This window comes from Hibiscus syriacus, unplaced genomic scaffold, assembly GCF_006381635.1.
Source record: "Hibiscus syriacus cultivar Baekdansim isolate YM2019G1 unplaced genomic scaffold, ASM638163v2 tig00110221_pilon, whole genome shotgun sequence".
In the NCBI taxonomy this organism is placed as follows: Eukaryota; Viridiplantae; Streptophyta; class Magnoliopsida; order Malvales; family Malvaceae; genus Hibiscus; species Hibiscus syriacus.
In genome coordinates, this window is record NW_024062635.1 from 3,337,084 (window position 1) to 3,356,168 (window position 19,085).

Consider the following 19,085-nt stretch of genomic DNA (forward strand, 5'->3'; position numbering starts at 1 on the left):
GAGATTCCTGGGAAAATAAATAGGTTGGAAAAAGAAATTCAGGTGATGGAACTTAATTTGCAGCAAGGTCTCTCCCTGGTGTCTATGAAGAACCTAGTGGTAGCAAAGAAAGAGTTGTGGGACTTGTATAAAAAAGACGAACTGATTTGGTTTCAAAAGTCAAGATTGAAGTGGAATTTGAATGGGGATAAAAACACCAGATTTTTCCATCAGTGTGCAAGAGGTAGAGGGATGAGAAATAACATCAAATCCATCAAAGTTGATAATGAAGACATTTCAGATCCAAATCTAATTAAAGATTCGGTGGTTCACTTTTTCAAGGGGTTGTTAAACCAGGATAATACATTGGAAGTTGAAGAACTGGACTTGGATTTTTTAAAGCTTTCGGAACAGTAGAGTATGGCCCTCGAGAAGCCTTTCTCCGAAGAGGAAATTTGGGGTGTAATCGCTAATTCGGATAGTAACAAAGCACCTGGTCCTGATGGACTGAATTTAGGCTTTTTTAAGAAGTTTTGGCCAAATCTAAAGGAAGTTTTACTGCTGTTTTTTAAGGAATTTTATGAGGGTAAGGAATGGGACATAGAAACAAACCACTCTTTTCTCTCTCTTATTCCAAAGAGGGACAATCCGGAAGGGCTTGAAGACTTTAGGCCTATTAGTCTTGTTGGGGGTTTCTACAAAATTCTTTCAAAAGTTCTAACTAGAAGGTTAAGCTTGTGTATTAATGATGTTATTAGTCCATCACAATTCGCATTTATTCCGGGGAGACATATTTTAGATTGTGCGTTTATAGCAAATGAAGGCATTGATTGCTGGAGGAAAAAAGGATTGAAGGGAGTTGTCTTTAAGGTGGACTTCAAAAGAGCTTTTGATTCGGTTGATTGGAAGATCTTGTTGAAAATAATGAGTAAAATGGGATTTGGAGCTAGATGGAGTTCTTGGATGTATAAATGTGTTTCAACAGCTTCTATTTCAGTCTTGGTAAATGGCACTCCTACGGAGAAAATCAACATTACTAGAGGTCTAAGGCAGGGCTGCTCGTTATCCCCTTTGTTGTTTAATTTGGGAGGGGAATTGCTACATTTAATGTTGGTGAAAGCAGTGAACAATGGGCTTTTCTCGGGTTTTCAATTAGGCTTTAATGATCGTTCTTTCATGCTATCTCATTTGCAATTCGCGGATGACTTAATAATTTTTAGTAAGGCTTCTAGTCATGACTTGGTGAATATTAGGAGGGTGCTTCTAATTTATGAACTGCTGGTGGGTTTGAAGTTGAATTTGTCCAAGAGTAGAATTTTTGGAATTAACGTGGGAGAGGAGGAGTTAGTTTCATGGGCAAAGGAAATAGGGTGTGTAAAGGGAGTTTTTCCATCGGAGTATTTAGGTCTTCCATTGGGGGCCAAGAGGAATTCCTTTTCCATGTGGGAACCGGTAGTTCAAAAATTTTATAAGAGTTTGGCTGGTTGGAAGGCCAAGTCTTTATCTCTGGCTGGAAGGGATGTCTTGGTCAAATCCGTTTTGTGCTCTCTTCCAATATACTACCTTTCTATTTTTCGAATCCCTAGTAGCGTTCTCAATAAATTAAACTCTATCATGGCATCGTTTTTATGGGGGGAGCATCAGAGAAAAAGAACATTCATTGGATTAAGTGGGATTTGGTGTGTAAGCCTAAGAAGTTGGGGGGTTTAGGGATCCCGAATCTGTTGTTATTAAACAGGGCTCTTTTGGGGAAATGGGTGTGGAAATTTACTGCAGAGAAAAACTCTTGGTGGAAATCTGTTTTGTGCTGTGTCTACAATTTGGATCCTAATTCTTTGATGATTCGGAATTCTTGGACAGCTCATACTTCTTGGATTTGGAGAGGAATTGTTAAGAATTTCTTCTCATGTGATGCATTTGGGGACTGTTTTAGGAGAAATTTGTGTGTTAGAGCAGGAAATGGAGAAACAGTTAAGTTTTGGCATGATGTTTGGTTGGGTTCGGTTCCTCTTAAAGATAGGTTTCCAAGGTTATTTGCTCTTTCGAATAATAAAGAGGGTAAGGTTGCAGAATTCAGATTGCATTCTGATGCGGGTTGGGTTTGGGATATTCAAACGAGAAGGAATTTGGTAGATTGGGAGGTTGAACAGTGGCTGCAAATTATTTCTCTGTTGAACAACTCTTCTTTGTCCCTAGTTGAGGAAGATTGTTGGATTTGGTTGGGAAATGGAGAGGGCTTGTTTACAGCAAAATCATGTGTGAATGCTTATTTTGATAGAGAAGGTAATGTTGAATTAGAAAGCAATTGGGAAAGATATGTTTGGAAAGGAATAGCTCCACCTCGTGTGGAATCTTTCGTTTGGCAACTTGCTCATCATAGAGTAGCGGTGAAAGAGAAACTGCTGAAGAGAGGAGTAACTGGGGTTGAAGACTCTGTCTGCCCTATGTGCAGGAAGTTTAATGAGTCGGTCACTCATTTATTTCTTCACTGCGAAGTGGTATGAGCCTTGTGGGCTAAGTTTTTAAATTTATGGAATGTTTTCTTTGTGGTTTCTGGTTCGTTGATGGATTTCTTTATGGCCTGGGATGATCTAGTGCCACGATCTCACATATGGAAGTTTATTCCAAGAGCAGTATTGTGGTCTGTTTGGAAATGTAGGAATGAAGTGATTTTTCAGAATGGGAAGGTTGATCCAGTGTTGTTGTTCTTCATTACACGTTTCAGAACTGTTTCTTGGTTTGAAACATCAGTTAAGGATGTTCACTTTCATTTCGATTCTTTGATGGGTGATTTAAAACTTGCAGATCAACTGGGCAATTCGCATAAGAAGAATCTTCCTTCTTCCAGGTGGAGTCCTCCTCCGGAAGGGTTTTTAAAAGTAAACGTTGATGGTGCAATGGTTAAAGATTGGGATAAGGGTGGTATAGGTGGCTTGATTAGGGATGGCAGCAGGTTGGTGCTTGGGTCTTTTTCAGAGAAGGTTGGGGGAGGTCCTCCTCTGCTCGCGGAGCTTTTGGCTATTAAAAGAGGGTTGATTCTTATTGAGGAAGTTGAAACTGATTTCTATTCAAAACAGAGGTTTATTTTGGAATCACACTCTTCAAATGCTCTGAAGTGGATTAATAATCCGATCCTTAGTTCTACTTTGTTCCAATCCTTGGTAACGGATATAGCTTCTACTGTGGAGATGAAGGGTATTATCACAAGGCATATCTCGAGAGCAGCTAATTGGGAAGCTGATGAATTAGCCAAAGCTGGCATAGGCTGATTTTAGTTGTGTAACTGTTAAGGTGTTGTCTTGGTTGTTACTATTAAAAGTGTATTAGGGTGTTTTATGCTTTCAGAATTATGGTTGTTTTGTTGTGTAAGAAGTTGTTGTTGTAGAGATGTGGAGGTGTATTATTGTTCCTATTAATAAAAGTTAGAGCACTCTTTCCCTCCTTCCAATGTCCTTCATGTTATGTTTGTAACATGGAGGATAAGAAGGGGGTTTTAATGAGGCCTTATTCTATCAAAAAAAAACAGATAAATTTGAATGTATTTATTACTAGGTAGGTTGTTAACCATTATCATGCAATCAGAATCAGTTACCAATGGCCTAATGGAATATTTAGTTAAAGAAACATCTGGTACTCGACAATACACTTCAAAAGCACCACCCAAACCTAACTTTGTCTATTATATCACATACTTCTAACATGGAGAAGGTATCACAATCAACAAGATCAAAATATGCAACAGATTTGGAAGTGTATTTTCATACATACGAAAACATAAAATTCTCACCATAATGAATTGCAACAGTAAATTTTTCTGAATCAGGATATGCACAACACATATAAGCCGACAATAAATATGTGTGGACACAAAAGTAGTTGACATAAAAGTCAACAATTAAAGCAAACATAATGTATGTTCTTATAGTTGTAGACCCTAAACTAAACAATAAAAGCACACAAGAAGACAAGAATTCCATATTACATATTCTCGAACCCAACAATAATGTATTTTAATAGGAGTCACTTTCTAAAAAGCAACAATAATGCTTTATATACAAGCAGACAAGCATGCTTTATATACAACCAGACAAGCATTCCATGCTCTTGAAGAATCAAGCATAGCATACAAATAAAACAAAACTATTAAACTATGGATATGAAAGAACAAAAAATGGTTGAAAATAATTACAAACAAACACTTTATGATTTATATACAAAATCAAAGAAACCCATAGAAAAAGCAAAAAAAAAAACCCTAGTATTTACAGAAAAAAGGGAATCACTTACCATACTCCATCACATTATCCCCTTCTCCCGAAACCTATTTCCAGCATCTTCTGAAACCAACAAAAATCAAGCATTATTTGATTACAGAGAATACCCACATATTATATACAGACAAAAAATATCAAGAGAATAAAAACCCACTTTAAACCGACAATACGACGAACAATTAACACCCAGAGAAACCATTAATGCTTTTACCCAAATAATACCCCAAAAAGTTTAGATTTCATCCGGAGAATACAAGAGATTACCAACCCTCAAATAATCAACCCTAAACAGATTTGATTTACCCCCTCAAAGCACTCAACATATGGTTTTTTCCCACATAATTTTTCCCCTCAAAGCTTTTTTCCTCAACGCTTTTGATTTTTAAACGTTTCAATCCCCAAAGAAAAGTTTTTTGTACTTTTATTTGATTATCAGAAAAAGGGTTTTGAATCCTAAAAGAAAAGGGTCAAGTTAATCTAATGAAGTCAAACGGTCGGTCAACAAATCCTCTCAATTTTTTAATCCACATATAATCCACGTGGATATGACATGTTTTATATTTTATTTAATTATTGTGCCAAGTCATCCGGTCGTTAATGGTTTAACGTCTGTTAAAGTCTTAGCGACTAAATATTTATGGATCAATAAGTTAAGTGATCACATCTTAATTAAAATGAATCAAAAGTGATCACGTATTGATTTTACTGGATCGAGTGACCATACGTTTAAAAAATGAAACAAAAGTGATCAACTCTGTAGTTTACACTTTAAAATTAAATTATTATTCATATTAATATTTATATGTTGTTTTTTCAAATGCAATATAAGGTTTTTCATATACTTAAAGTTCATATTCGAGCTTCAATCGAGCTGAGAATGTATCGAATTTAATTTTTTTCAAGCTTGAGTCGAGCTTTAATTTTTATTTTAAACTTCACAAATTTACACTTACAAGCTTTTGAGTCAAGCTCAATAATAATCCGTATGACTAACCCGCAACTACTCGGTTACCCTGGTCTTAAGTCTCAATAAGACTAATGCAAATCCCTTTGATTTCATGAATTATGAACTGTTTTTCAATATTAAAGCTCCATCACACTGGATTTACTGAAGATAAAGTTTTCTGGTATTACAATGTATAAAACGTCACTCCCATGCGACTTATCTGCTTATCATCCCCATTGCCATGTTTCCAAGTAGAGTTCACTAGGCTTCATAAGCTTGCTTTCCTCGTAAGATTATGCTCAAAACATGGAAGCTCACAACTATAGACAGAATTTGACTCCTCAATCATCATAAGATTAAGCCATAGGGAAATGCATAGTTTTACACATATCTTAATACCAAGTTTGCAAGTAAATGATCCAAGAAACATCTATTAAGATGTCATAAACTTATGTTTGGAACATGAAACATATGTCTTTAGTCTTTTTATAGCTTCAGAGTAATAATAATAATACACAGCTCGAAATCAACATTCTGCTATTGGAAACACAGAACCAATTTTATCTCCAAACCGGTAGCACTTGATGTTAACAGAGTATGGACCCAGCTGCACATAGTTATCCTCTGCGCCTACAAAGAAGCACAGTGTATAGAGAGCAAGTTCAAACTCGGGGCTCACCCCAACCAATGTACTTGACACAGCTTTACGAACTCCATTCCATTCGAACTGAATTGTAAGCAACTGTGTTTCAGAGTCTGGCTGCAAAAGGACACAGGTACAAGACAAGTTGAATATTGAAAAACAGCTTCAATGTCTTTATAAACTTGATCAAAGTGACTGTATTCTTTTCTTGCATGCATAGACAAGACTTAAAAGACACAAAACAGGAAAAAAACGTCTAATTTGAACTTCTTTCCCTAGTTCTCTGTAACCTGAGCATCACACTGGAATTAAGATTGAAGATGAAGACTTACAGTTTCCCCTCGTCTTCGGGGTAATATATAACCCTGATAATCAACTCTTCCTTTTGCTTCTTCTAGGTAAAACTGGAAAATGAAATATGGCATTAGGAATAAACATCTATAGAGAAGGAAATGATGTTTTTAATTCAAAAGCAAACCTGTCTACAAGGCACCTAAAGACCAACTTCTTGAAAAAGAAAAAATGTATTAAGGTGTTCTTGAGACAAGGGTTGACAATGAATTTAAATACTAGTAAGTAGTAATTTATATTTAAATACTTTCAACTATACTGAGGATGTATCACCAATTTATTGCAACCAACACTTCGAACAGATAAACTTGAACATTTTTCTATAAGTAGTATTATTTTTCAGTATTGCCTCCAGACAACTAGGTGATATAAAAGAAGCAAGGTCATGAACTAATGCTAGCAGTAACCTAGTTGAATTGAGAAACAAGGGAAAAAATACACTAAAAACACACCTGAAGCCAATTGTGGAAGCCAGTAACTTCTTCCTCACCACGTTGCTTGATTTCCCCGACAAATACATGCTCAAAAGCAGAAGAGGAACCAGATGTTCCACCTCGACCATAAAGATCAAACCACAGCTTTGTCAACATTCTTTTGAAATCTTGATAGTTATCAGATGCAATGCCCTTCAAAGATAGGTACTTGTGAAGATATTTAATAGGTGCAGTTCTACTGATTTCTTCTATAAAAGCAGACTGCTCTTGTTTCTCCTCAGTTGTAATAACTTCTTTGCACCCAGCATTTGGGTTATAATTATCTAAGAGAGCACAGAAACGAGAGAAAGTAGGTTTTCTAAAAACGTCTTCACTCAGAGAATAAAATAGGCTTTCTTCTGCCATATCTTCCTTCTGATGTACCCTCTTCCCTTCACCACAGTCAAGCTGATAATCCTTTCCAGGTACCAGACGGTTAAAATCAAGTTGCCACAGTCTGTTGCAAGCTTGTGACAAGTCAGAAAGTTCCTCTTCTGAGGGTTCAATGCTAGTATCTGTTTCAACCTCATCGCCATATTCTTGCTCACTAGGAGCCTTTTTATACCCTTGCCAGTTATCCATATGAACCTGCAAATGTTTCATCCATTCGGTATTAGACACAGTGACTCAAAAAGAAAGAAAAAAAAAAGCGAATGATCACAGAACCCTCCAGCTAAAACAAAAAGGATTCATCAATGAATCCCGTAGTTGATAAGAGGGCATTCCCCAGTGTACAGGACTCCTCACTTTGAGGATTTGAGGAGAGTCGTTTATCTTATGCAGGATTTCCCCTGGCCTTTTCCACTAGCAGAATCCATGACCTTCCGGTGACAAAGGATCAAGTTCACATTGCTACCAAGTCGCACCCTCACATAGTTGATAACGTAGAAGATATAGGAAGGGTTGAAGTTTAGAACAGCCAGATCATCAGAATGTCAGTTGGAATTGGAAGATGTTAATGAAGCTGAAGAGAATGACTTCGGAACTATTGCATCAACTGGGTGCTACCTGGGGTGTGGTTGGAGCTGTGATATTTCTTTGGTATGGGGTCAAATAAGAAATAAACAACCTAAAGTAATGTTACGGTCCCAACTAATGGATCAAGTCCCCTGGTGACGTTTCAAATGTCTCTTTCCCTATTTTTACTTCTTCCAGGATTATGACCTATGATTATCAAACAGAACTCGTCGAAGGTAATTCCAGACCTCAAACTCGTTTAGAGAGAATCTTAGACCTCATAAATTTCTAATAAACTCTGAATTTTATTTTATTGATGCACATTAGGCTCTTTAAATAGAGGTTGCATACATTGTTTGACTAAAAGACTTGCTAAGCAAACCTACAAAGTAAAGGCTTCTAAGACCATGAAATACTAATACATAGAATCTACTGGTAGTAATAAACTCGTTCCTAATAATTCTCACAATAAAATAATTACAGACTGGTCCTAATAATAACAAACTACTATTCGACTACTAATAACAAACTGGTCTAAAATCCATAAAATAATAACAAACTGGTCCTAATAATTCTCAGCATGATGCCTGTGTAGCAGACAAATTCATAACACGACAATTTGACATGTCAAAAGATAGAGAAAGAGTAGTGAATGCACCTTCTGTGGTCGCCTTCGTGGCTTTCTTCCAACAGTTTCCCAGCCATCATTATTCTCCTCTCCTTGTTCCTTTGTGCAAAAATTAAATCGGGTCAACCAGAGCATACACAAAAACAATTTAATCAAAACAAAGATACAATAACTGTAAATTAAAAGCAAGAGGCAACCTTCCGATTCCACTCATTTTGGTTATAAGCTTGTCGCTCGTCGCGCTCATCCTTCTCGTATCTTCCATACTCAGTCTACGTTCGAGGTTTATAGATATTTAATTAGAATAACACATTAGATTTAGGATTCAAATATCCATCACCAAAAACAAAGAGTTAATGAATATATGCGACTTTAAGAACCAAACCCATGGAAAAAAAATCCAAATTTACCTCTCGGTGTCTCCTGGAAGGTCTTGAACCCACGTCAACCTGTTGATTAGGCTCCTACGAAATCAATAGAATTCCCGGCTTTAAGAATAAAACAGTGAACAACAACTTCAATTCACTCCGATTTCAGATCCAAGAAGACTGAATATCTATTATAAAACGGAAAACCTGTTTTCTCCACTGAGACGGGGGACGAGCTCCGTCATCCTGATCCCCTGTCACCACCTGCGCCCAGCTGGATCTGGAACGTTCATCTCGAGCCTCGTTTTCTCCGTCACGGCCAGCATCGCCGATAATAACGTCGGTGAGACCCTTGATTAGTCCGTCCATATTCTCAACAAAAGAGTGAAGTAAGCGAGAAATGAGAATTGCGATCTGATTTGATCTGATCTTAGGAAATACAAGACAATGAGTTGACCTTTCCGTTTATAAGCGGGAAAAGCAAACATTAAGTTTGCTAATGCCGACACTCTTTCACCATACACGTCTTGCCATGTGGGTGGTGTTAACTGTTTCAACTGCTTTTTGGTGGGCCTTTCCCTTCCCAAATCCCACTGATATTTTTCCCAAGTAAAGTATCTTACCGGTTAAAAAAATATTATCGATTTTATTATTATTTAAATAATAAATCAGCAAAAATTATCAGAAATATTATTTTTTTTATCGATTTTATTATTAATCGATAAAACGTTATCGATTTTGTTATTTTTTATCGGTTTTATTATTATTTGACACTTTACCAAAAATATTAAAAAATATTGATCTTTTAGGTAGAAATAATAATGTTTTAGGTAATTTTTTACTAATTTTTTATTTAAATAATAACAAAACCGGTAATATTTTTTTTAGTTATACATTAAGAGTGTCGTGCTATAGAATTTCTCCGGTTTTATACGATATTTCTCGAGGAAAGAAAGGAAAATGAATCTTAAGAAAAATAAAATAATAATAAACAAACAAACTTTAAGATCTCTCATAAAAGGAAAGGAAAATAAATGATTTGATTAAATAGTTTTTATTATGACCTTACATAAATAAATTTAATAATAAATGAAAATTATAAAAAAAAATATTTTCATAAATTGAAATCACAAATATTAACCGCTAAAGTATATAAATAATCTTTAAACTTTTAGGACTACATTTTGATCGTTTAACTTTTAAAACTTACAACACAATCGTTAAACTTTTAGTTCGTTTTTATAAAATTATATCATTACCTGTTAGTTTTTTTATAACGTGGCACTTTAACTTCCGTTAACCCCTCCTCCTTCTTCTTCTTCCATTACTAGAATCCCACCTCTCCAAACATTGCTAAAAAGATACTTCACTCCCACACTCAAATCCATCAACCAACTCCTTTTCCTCTCTTCCTCGAAAGCAGAATATTTTCATTTTGCACGAGTTAAGGTTAAGTTTTCATTTTGCAGTGAAAGAATGTTGTAGGCTTGCTATAGTTATTAAAACTATGCCACAGGGGGAAGCTTGCACTGTAAGCATATAATCCATGGGCTTCTCAGTGCTTCAGGGTATTTTGCTTTATTATTGTTTGATAGGAAAATCGATGGACGTGATCCTTGGCATGGACAATATAAAAAACAATGTTATATTTTGAGTTGAAGGTATGATTTCATTGTTTAGTTTGTACTCCCTTATTTACATTCTGTATGATTTATTTTCTATCGGGTATGCATGTTATGTTCCATGAAAACAGGCCATTGAGTTTTCCATGGGATCATGTAGTAGAAATGACATATAACTGTAATTATGCCCTCCTAGGTAAAAAAAAAGTAATTGTCTTTTCTTTTACCAAACCCTTGTGACTGGATATTAGCATTGATTAAGAAAATTCTATTCTTCTATGAGTTGAAGCTCCATAGAGTTTGGTCTGGTCTTCGACATTAAGTTGGATTTTTGGTTTTATTCAATGTTTAGTCCAAGTAGAACAGTTATGTGTAGTTGATTTTCTTGGTTAGCAATATCTAATACTGATTATGTTTTTATCATTTTGCTTCCCAGATGGAAGAAGTCCGTCTTAATAGTGAGCCAGTATTTGATGTGGTTGATGACTATGAGGGTGAGGGAGACTGCAGTGCCGTGGAACATGAGGAGGAAAACGATGCAAAACATTCGAAGAAAGAACCACCTCCACCTACTGTTGGTTTGGAGTTTGATTCAGTTGACGAAGCTTATGACTTCTACAATATCTATGCTAAGGAGCAGGGTTTTGGCATTGTAGTTAGTAATTCGTGGTTTACAACCAAAAGAAAAGAGCGATATAGAGCAAAACTTAGCTGTAGTAGTTCAGGCTTCAAGAAAGAGTGAAGCCAACAATCCGAGACCAGAAACAATAACTGGTTGTCCTGCAATGGCAGTCATCAGGCTTGTGGACTCTAAAGGCGGAGAACAGTCGAAGCTCAAACACAATCACCAGGTGAGTCCACAGATCAATAACTTTTACAAGTCTCATAAGAAAATGATTATTGCAGCCGGAAAGACACAACCACAAGCAGAGCCTGTAACAAAAATACATACCATCAAGAAAAAGAAGAAGGGTTAAGAAGTTAAGTGCCACGTCAGTAAAAACTAACGGGAGGAAAGGCAGGTACCTTATTGAAAACGAATTAAAAGTATGATGACTGTATTGCAAGTTTTAAAAATTAGATGATCAAAATGCAAGCACCTAAAATTCGGAGACTATTTATATACTTTACCCTAACTAATAATATGTTGATATATTACTTTTATAACAAGTTTATTTTATTCAGAATAATTTGTTGATGACATGATGCACAGATGGTGTAAATTGAAATTTACACAACTTTATCAATTTATATATTAAAATTTAGACCGTATATAATACACATAACATTGAAATTTAAAGATTATTAATCCTCTAAAGCAGTCATAATAATCTTTAAAAAGCAAAAAAAAACGTTTTTAGTTCATTATAAACAATTTTAAAAGAAATACTTAAAAGAACTATTTTATAAAAGTAAAAAAGTTCTTTTTTCTTCTTCTTTTATAAGCTACGAGTGATTATAAGGTAATATATATTTAAAAGACCCTCAATTATTCAAAAATAAACGTTCATACCTTCAGTTGTTGTGTTTGAATCTAATAACTCTAGGAATAACAACTCATCTATTTAACCACCGATATCACTTAGGGTCCGTTTGTTTCACGTAAACTATTTTTCGAAAAATGTTTTCCTCACTTTTCATTGTTTGGTTGGAGGAAAACATATTGGTAAGTGGAAAACATTTTCCTAGTCAACATAATTTCTTTTGCATTTTCTGGAAAATTATTAACGGTTTAATTTTTTTTGGATAAATAAAATTTTATTATCCAAGTAAGAGTTCAATACAAAACGTCCCAATCAAGGATCGAAGAAAACTATGTACTACAAAAAATGGTTAGCCTATACCCCAACTGTTACAAAGAAGAGAGTTAACATTTTCAAGTCTATTTAGGTCTCTGTTGCTAAGTTGAGCACCAACAATATCCTTTATGGAACTTAACATCTCTTCCACTGTTCGAACTCTTCCCTGAAAAATTCTTCTGTTTATTTCCTCCCAAACAGTGTAAATGAAGGTACACCATGAAATCTTCATGATGGAAGTTAGGAGAGATTTACCTTTCCAAGTAGAAATAGCTCATGGAAGCATATTATCCCATGACATAGGAGGCTTGGTTAGTTGATTGAGACTTAAAATAACTTTCCATAAGTTGGTTGTTGTTGTACAATCAACAAACAAGTGTTTACGCGATTCAATGGAGTCGTTGTAAAGAACACACGAAAGAGTAGTGGTAATTCCCATTCAAGAGAGCCTCACTCTAGTTGGTAGTCTATCAAGGATAGTCATCTAAGAGATAATGTTGCGTTTAGGAATGTGAAGGGGAAACCAAATAAGCTTGTGCCATGGAACCTTTCTGTGTTTAACTCATATCTCCTCCCAAATGCTTTTAGTAATCATTGATATAAATACTCAAAATAATATTATTTTATAAATTTAATATTAATATGATATTTTAGTATCATTTTAATAAAACTATTAATTATTAACATATTTAAAATATATTTATTAATATTTTTTAATAATATAATATAATAATATTATTATTATAATAATATACTCAATTATATTATAATAATATATGATAATATTATATTCTTATTTTAATAATATATAATAAATTATTAATAAAAGTTATATTATTTATTAATTTATTAAAAATAATATTATTGAATTATTAATATTGAATACTTTTATTTATGTATTTAATATTAATATAATAGTCTAATAATATTATAAAAATTCCTTAAAATATATTTATTAATAATTTTAAAATATAATATAATATTTTTATTTTTATAGATATTAAATATAATTTATCATATTTTTATTTTAATAGAATATACTAGAGTTAATATTTTTATTTATAAAATTATAGAAATAATATTTTAATAATAATATTGGCATAAATAGTATTAAATAAATTATTATAATATTTTTAAAATAATAATATTAAGTTTTTATAATAAATAATATTATTTATTATATTTTATATTTGCAATAAATAATTTCTAAAAAATTTATCAACTAGTGAAAAATGATTTACACAACATCTACCAAACACCATAAAACATTTTCCAAAAAATGTTTTCCAAAAGATGTAATTCATTTTACAGAAAACATTTTCTGGAAAATATTTTTAGTGAAACAAATAGACCCTTAATTCGTACTAGTAAAATAATTCTTTAATATTAAAGAGTCATATTTAATGTTTAAAGTCAGTAAAAGTTCAAAAAGAAAAATTATAATATCATTTTAGTTTCGTTTTCAACTATTATTTTTTTCAAATAATTCATAAAATTATATTTTGATTCTGTTTGGTCACTCGGTGTTAAAAAAATAACGTTGATGCCGATGTGTAATCATAAGATAATGACATGTCAACACTGAAAAATAAAAAGAATACAACGTCAGCTGCTCTTTTTTTTCACAACGGATGACTGAAACGAAACTAAAATATAACATTATATATTCTTTTTAAAAAAATAATGGAGTGATCGAAATGGAACTAAAGTGATATGGGTGACTAAATATGTAGTTTACCTAAAATTATATCATAATATTTTTACGGTTAAGGACATTAGTCTAACTGATACAATTATAATTAATACTAAGGATTGAATTTTATGTAATTTTAATATTTTATATAAATCTAAATATCTATTAATCCTACTTTTTAAATTTAAAGTTAAATATATATATTTATCCTAGTTATACATTTAATAACTCTAGATATCCTACGTGTGCTGCAACTTAAATAATTATTACAATCTTGTATAATGAACTATATTCACATATTAATAAAAATAATGGAAGGCAACTATCAAGTTATTTATAACTCGTAAATAAATATCTTTTCACTCATAGTAAAATAGTATTTCTTTTTACCCCAATTTCAAATCTCAAACCCTCAAAACACCAAACCCAAAAATCTTATCTCAAACCTTAAATCATAAATCTTAAACCATAAAATTTAAATATTAAACCCTAAATCCTAATCCATAACCCTAAAAAGAAAAATATTATTATATTGCGAGTTAAAGAAATATTTATTGAAGAAAAAAGTTGTTAAAAACGATGGAAATGCTCTGGGTGCACATTAGCAGGCCTAATGGTCTCTCAGATTTTCTTCCTCGTTACTGATTTTAGTGAGATTTTTAGGTTTTCTTCTTATTAGCTGTATGGAATCACAATCCTTGAGCCTTGATTGGAAGAAGCTATTCGTGGGATCGAAGGAGCAGTCCCTCGACTTCTTTCCCCCTGAGATACGCGATGGAGTGGCCACTGTTATACCTCCGCCTGAGGTAATCGATGAAGGTATAGCTGATTAGAATAATGCTCTTGTAGGGGAATTTATTGGTTCAGCCCCGAGTTTCGAATCTATGCAGCGAATCATTGAAATAATTTGGGGGAATTCTGCGCAGGTTAAGGTAAGTCTCGCCGGCCCTAATCTTTATGTGTTTTCATTCTTGGATGCTGGCCTGAGGGACTGGGTTCTGGATAATGGACCCTGGCATGTCCAGAACAAGCCATTGGTATTAAGGAATTGGATCCCTGGTATGCAGAAGCTTAGTTTTGATCTTTCCTTTATGCCAATTTGGATCCAGCTTTATAATATTCCTTTAGAGCTCTATTCTCGGAAGGGTTTGAATTACATAGAGAGTGCCTTACGTAACCCTCTGTTTATGGATTCGGTTACAGCTTCAAAGAATAGACTCAAATTTGCCAAGGTTTGTGTGGAGGTTGAAGCAGGGGTTGTCATACCTGATATTATTCATGTTATTCTAAGTGATGGATCCTCTGTTGGTATTAAAGTGCATGTGCCTTGGTTGCCCAAGTGCTGTGATAAATGCAAATCATTTGGACACAATGTCAATTCTTGTTCTGTGGATAGGCAAATTTCTCAAAAGCTCAAAGAGGTTCAAGTATGGAGGAAAAAGGAGGTTATAGCGCCTGTAAGTAAGGGGGACTTACCAGAAACTTCTCCTGATGCTATAGAGATTGTTGGTTCAGTTAACAGTTCCAAGGAGATGATAGATTCTCTCTCTGGATGAGTAAATAACAATGCAGAAGGAATGGTGAGTGGTCTGCAAGTCGGTGTAGTTGTTGAGACAACAGTACATGCATTGAAGAAGGCTACTGTGCCTATTTTGAAGGAAGCCATGCAGGTTGTTACTTCCCTCACAGTATCCTGCTGCTGATTTGTCGAGTACTGTGCCCCAGAAGGTGATTGACCCTTGTGAGCAGGATAAGGACCATGTTACTGAGGGTAGTTTGGTGAGTCAGCTACAGGAAGTGGTCCAATATGGGGATTTCCCTTCCCTCCAAGACTCCTTGAAAAAGAGGACTAAGGGAAGGAAAAAATACGTTATTGGCTCTTCTAATAAAATGGAGATTATGGTTGAAGGTCCTAGGAAAGCCCGGGTGGCTTCTATGGGTGTGGAAATATTGCTCAATGAGATCAAATCTAAGAAAAAAGATCATCTTGAGAAAACTAGGTGTACGGTGGGTATTCCGAGCACTGGCAGTAGTACTCAACCTCCTCTATCTTGAATGTTGGTTGCTTTTTGGAATGTCAGGGGGATTAATAACCCCCTTAAGCAGTCGAAGGTGATTAGAAGATTTAATGCTTGTGGTGTGGATGTTTTTTGTGTGATGGAATCTCGCATTAAAAGAGCTAATTCTGATAGGTTTTCTAATGCATTGGTTGGTGACTGGAATTATGCTGAGAACTATGATTTTGTTGAGGGAGGTAGGCTTTGGATCTTTTGGAGGAAGTATTTGTTGTTCAATGTTTTGAGCTGTTGTGACCAGGCTATAACTATCATTGGGGCTGTTGATGGGCACATGACAACCATTACTGTTGTCTATGTCAGTAACAATGGTGTTGCTAGAAGGGGCCTTTGGGATTATCTTAGTGTTGTTGATAGGGACATTGGTCCTTCCTCTTGGCTGGTGGGTGGGAACTTTAATATCATTTCCAAAGCTGAGGAGAGTTCTGACTTTGATGTCATGGGAGTCTACTGCACCCCTGATATGAAGGATTTTCAGGAGTGTTTGGAGAGCCTAGACCTTATTGATCATCCTTTTCTTGGGCCTTTATTCACCTGGTCCAACAAGCAGGATGGCTCTTTCTTAGCCCGCAAGCTTGATAGGATTTTAGTCAATGATCAATGGTTATTGGATTTCCCAGACACTTTTGTAGATTATAAAGCCCAGGGGGTCTCTGATCATTGTTTAGGCTTAATGTGGTCAGACAAGGCAGCAATGACCAAGCACCCTAAGCCTTTAAGTTCTTCAATTATTGGACTGGCCATGATAGATTCCTGGCTATTGTTAGAGACTCTTGGCATAGACAATGTTCTGGCTCTACTATGTGTTGTTTTTTCAATAACCTGAGGAGGCTTAAGCCATTACTTAAGGAACTTAACAATGAATCTTTCTCTGACATCTCTGGTAGAGTCAAAGCTAAAAGGGCTGAATTGGAACATATCCAAACTTTTAATCTGGCTCACACATCTCAAAGAAGGATTGATGAAGAGAGTATGGTTCACTCTGAACTTGTGGATTTGGAAACTGCTGAAGCTACTTTCTATAAACAGAAAGCTAAAGCACACTGGCTTCGAGAGGGGGATTTGAATACAAAATTTTTTCATCAGAAGGTTCAGGCTAACAAAAAAATGAAACACCATTAGAGTTATAAAAAGTGAGGATGGGCAGTTGTGTGATTCTTTTAAAGATATGGCTGCTGAGTTAGTGGGTTTTTTCACTAACCTCATTGGCTCTCCTGACCCCTCAGTTAAAGGCTACTCTGCTGAAAGTCTAAAGAGCTTGATTAATGTTTGTTTGCCTGAAGGTGCTGATATATGTCTTACTAAGGAGGTGAGTGATGTGGAGATCTAAGAGGCTCTCTTCAGACAAGGGGAGGATAAGAGGCCAGGTCCTGATGGCTACACTACTGGCTTCTTCAAAGCTGCCTAGAGCATTATTGGCAGTGATTTCACTTCTGCTGTGAGGTATTTCTTCCATACTTCCTACTTATTGTATGCCTTCAATTCCACAGCCCTAGTTTTGGTTCCTAAATCCCCAAATACTACCTTAGCTAAGGAATTTAGACCTATTTCTTGCTGCTCAGTTGTATATAAAACTATCACCATAATTCTTGTTGATAGACTTACCCCTTATTTCCCTGGCATGATTTCATGCAATCAATTAGCTTTTTTCAAGGGTAGAAACATAGTCGACAATACCCTGTTAGCTCAGGAAATAATAAAGGGTTATTCTAGGAAAAATCTTTCTCCTAGATGTACTGTAAAAATTGACTTGCAAAAGGCTTTTGATTCTGTTAATTGGAATTTCTTACTGTCTGTTCTTGAGGCAATGGGGTTGCCTGATGTGTTTTTTAATTGGATCAAGGCTTGTATTACCACCCCTATGTACTCTGTTTGCTTGAATGGTAGTTTAGTGGGGTATTTTCAAGGGGCTAGAGGGATTAGGCAAGGGGATCCTCTATCCCCTTATCTTTTTGTTATTGTAATGAATGTCCTATCCTCCCTGTTGAATGTTGCTGCCAAGAGAGGAATTTTTAGATTCCATCCTAAGTGCAAGAAAGTCTCTCTCACTCACATTTGCTTCGCGGATGATCTGCTAGTCTTTTTCCATGGTTCCCTTGAGTCTGTGTTGGGAGTGCAAAGCACTTTAGAGGTTTTCTATGAACTGTCAGGATTAAATCTAAATGCATTGAAGACAGAATTTTTTGCTTGTGGCTTAAACATAAACACTCTTGATATGATCCATCAAGCTACTGGATTTAAGATTGCGTAGCTCCCTATCAGGTATCTTGGAGTACCCCTTGTCACTCGTAAACTCACAGGGAAGGACTGCTCTGCTCTCTTGGAACGTATTAAAGGTAAACTAGCTCATTGGTCTAGCAAAAAGCTCAGCTTTGGTGGCAGGCTGCAGTTGGTGAAAATTGTCATGTTCAGTATTTTTAATTTCTGGAGCAGGCAGCTTGTTCTCCCCAAGGGGATCATCAATGATGTTGAGAGGCTTTGCATGCGGTTTTTCTTGAAAGGTTGTGATGCCCTTGCCAGAGATGCTCGTGTAAGTTGGAGCCAGGTCTGCTCACCTAGGTCTGAGGGGGGTCTGGGTCTAAGAAGTCTTGTTCTTTGGAGTAAGGCTTGCTGCCTATTGCTCATTAAGAAAATTCTGGCAAATGATGGCTCACTCTAGATTGCATAGTTACATGCATACTGTCTTAAAGCTGTAAGCTTCTGGGAAGTTGAGTACAAAGCCTACTTCAACTGGATTTTGAAAAAGCTGCTGAAGCTTCATGAGGAGGCTAGGAATTTGTTTATTCCTTGTGCTAATTGGAACCTGATCAAGGGTAAATGGCTTTGGGACCATATTAGAGTTCGTGCAGAGAAAGTTAGTTGGCACATGATCATTTGGTTTCCTTCTCATATTTTGAAATTCTCCTTTATTGCTTGGATGGCCATCCTTGATAGACTGCCTACGAGAGATAGGCTGATTCGATTCGATTCGATTTGGTCTTGGATAATGGATGTGTCATGTTTGGGTCTGGGATTGAGTCCCGTGACCATCTCTTTGTTGATTGCTCCTTTGCTCAAGAAGCTTGGAATGCTGTGTAGGTCTCCTGTGGGATTCTTCCTGCTTCGCTTAAATGGAATGATCGCCTTCAATGGTTGATTGTTAACTTGAAGGGTAAATCTCTCAGGGTGAGAATTCTAAAGCTCGGCTGGACTGGTTTTTTGTACCATATTTGGGAGGAACGTAACCACAAAAGCTTCAGGGGTGTTTCTCGTTCTGTTGATATGATTGTGAGTAGTA

At 35.4% G+C, this 19,085-nt stretch overlaps 3 protein-coding genes across 3 annotated transcripts; 2 read left to right on the forward strand and 1 right to left on the reverse strand.

Moving 5' to 3' along the window:
* Positions 1-2,543: 2,543 nt before the first annotated feature.
* On the forward strand, positions 2,544-3,248 carry LOC120114230. The gene has a single exon (XM_039135197.1). The coding sequence runs from the start codon at positions 2,544-2,546 to the stop codon at positions 3,246-3,248; it is 705 nt and encodes a 234-aa protein (XP_038991128.1).
* A 2,278-nt stretch (positions 3,249-5,526) lies between these two features.
* Positions 5,527-9,065, reverse strand: LOC120114304 (poly(U)-specific endoribonuclease-B-like). Its single transcript, XM_039135263.1, has 7 exons — positions 8,827-9,065; positions 8,662-8,715; positions 8,449-8,523; positions 8,282-8,350; positions 6,646-7,254; positions 6,175-6,246; positions 5,527-5,959 (listed from the first exon to the last, which is right to left on the reverse strand). Exons 1-7 carry the CDS (start codon positions 8,986-8,988, stop codon positions 5,726-5,728), a joined length of 1,275 nt encoding a protein of 424 aa, XP_038991194.1. The 5' UTR covers positions 8,989-9,065; the 3' UTR covers positions 5,527-5,725.
* A 7,911-nt stretch (positions 9,066-16,976) lies between these two features.
* LOC120114231 lies at positions 16,977-18,944 on the forward strand. Its single transcript, XM_039135198.1, has 5 exons — positions 16,977-17,117; positions 17,568-17,953; positions 18,071-18,196; positions 18,242-18,353; positions 18,477-18,944. Exons 1-5 carry the CDS (start codon positions 16,977-16,979, stop codon positions 18,942-18,944), a joined length of 1,233 nt encoding a protein of 410 aa, XP_038991129.1.
* The last annotated feature ends 141 nt before the right edge of the window (positions 18,945-19,085 follow it).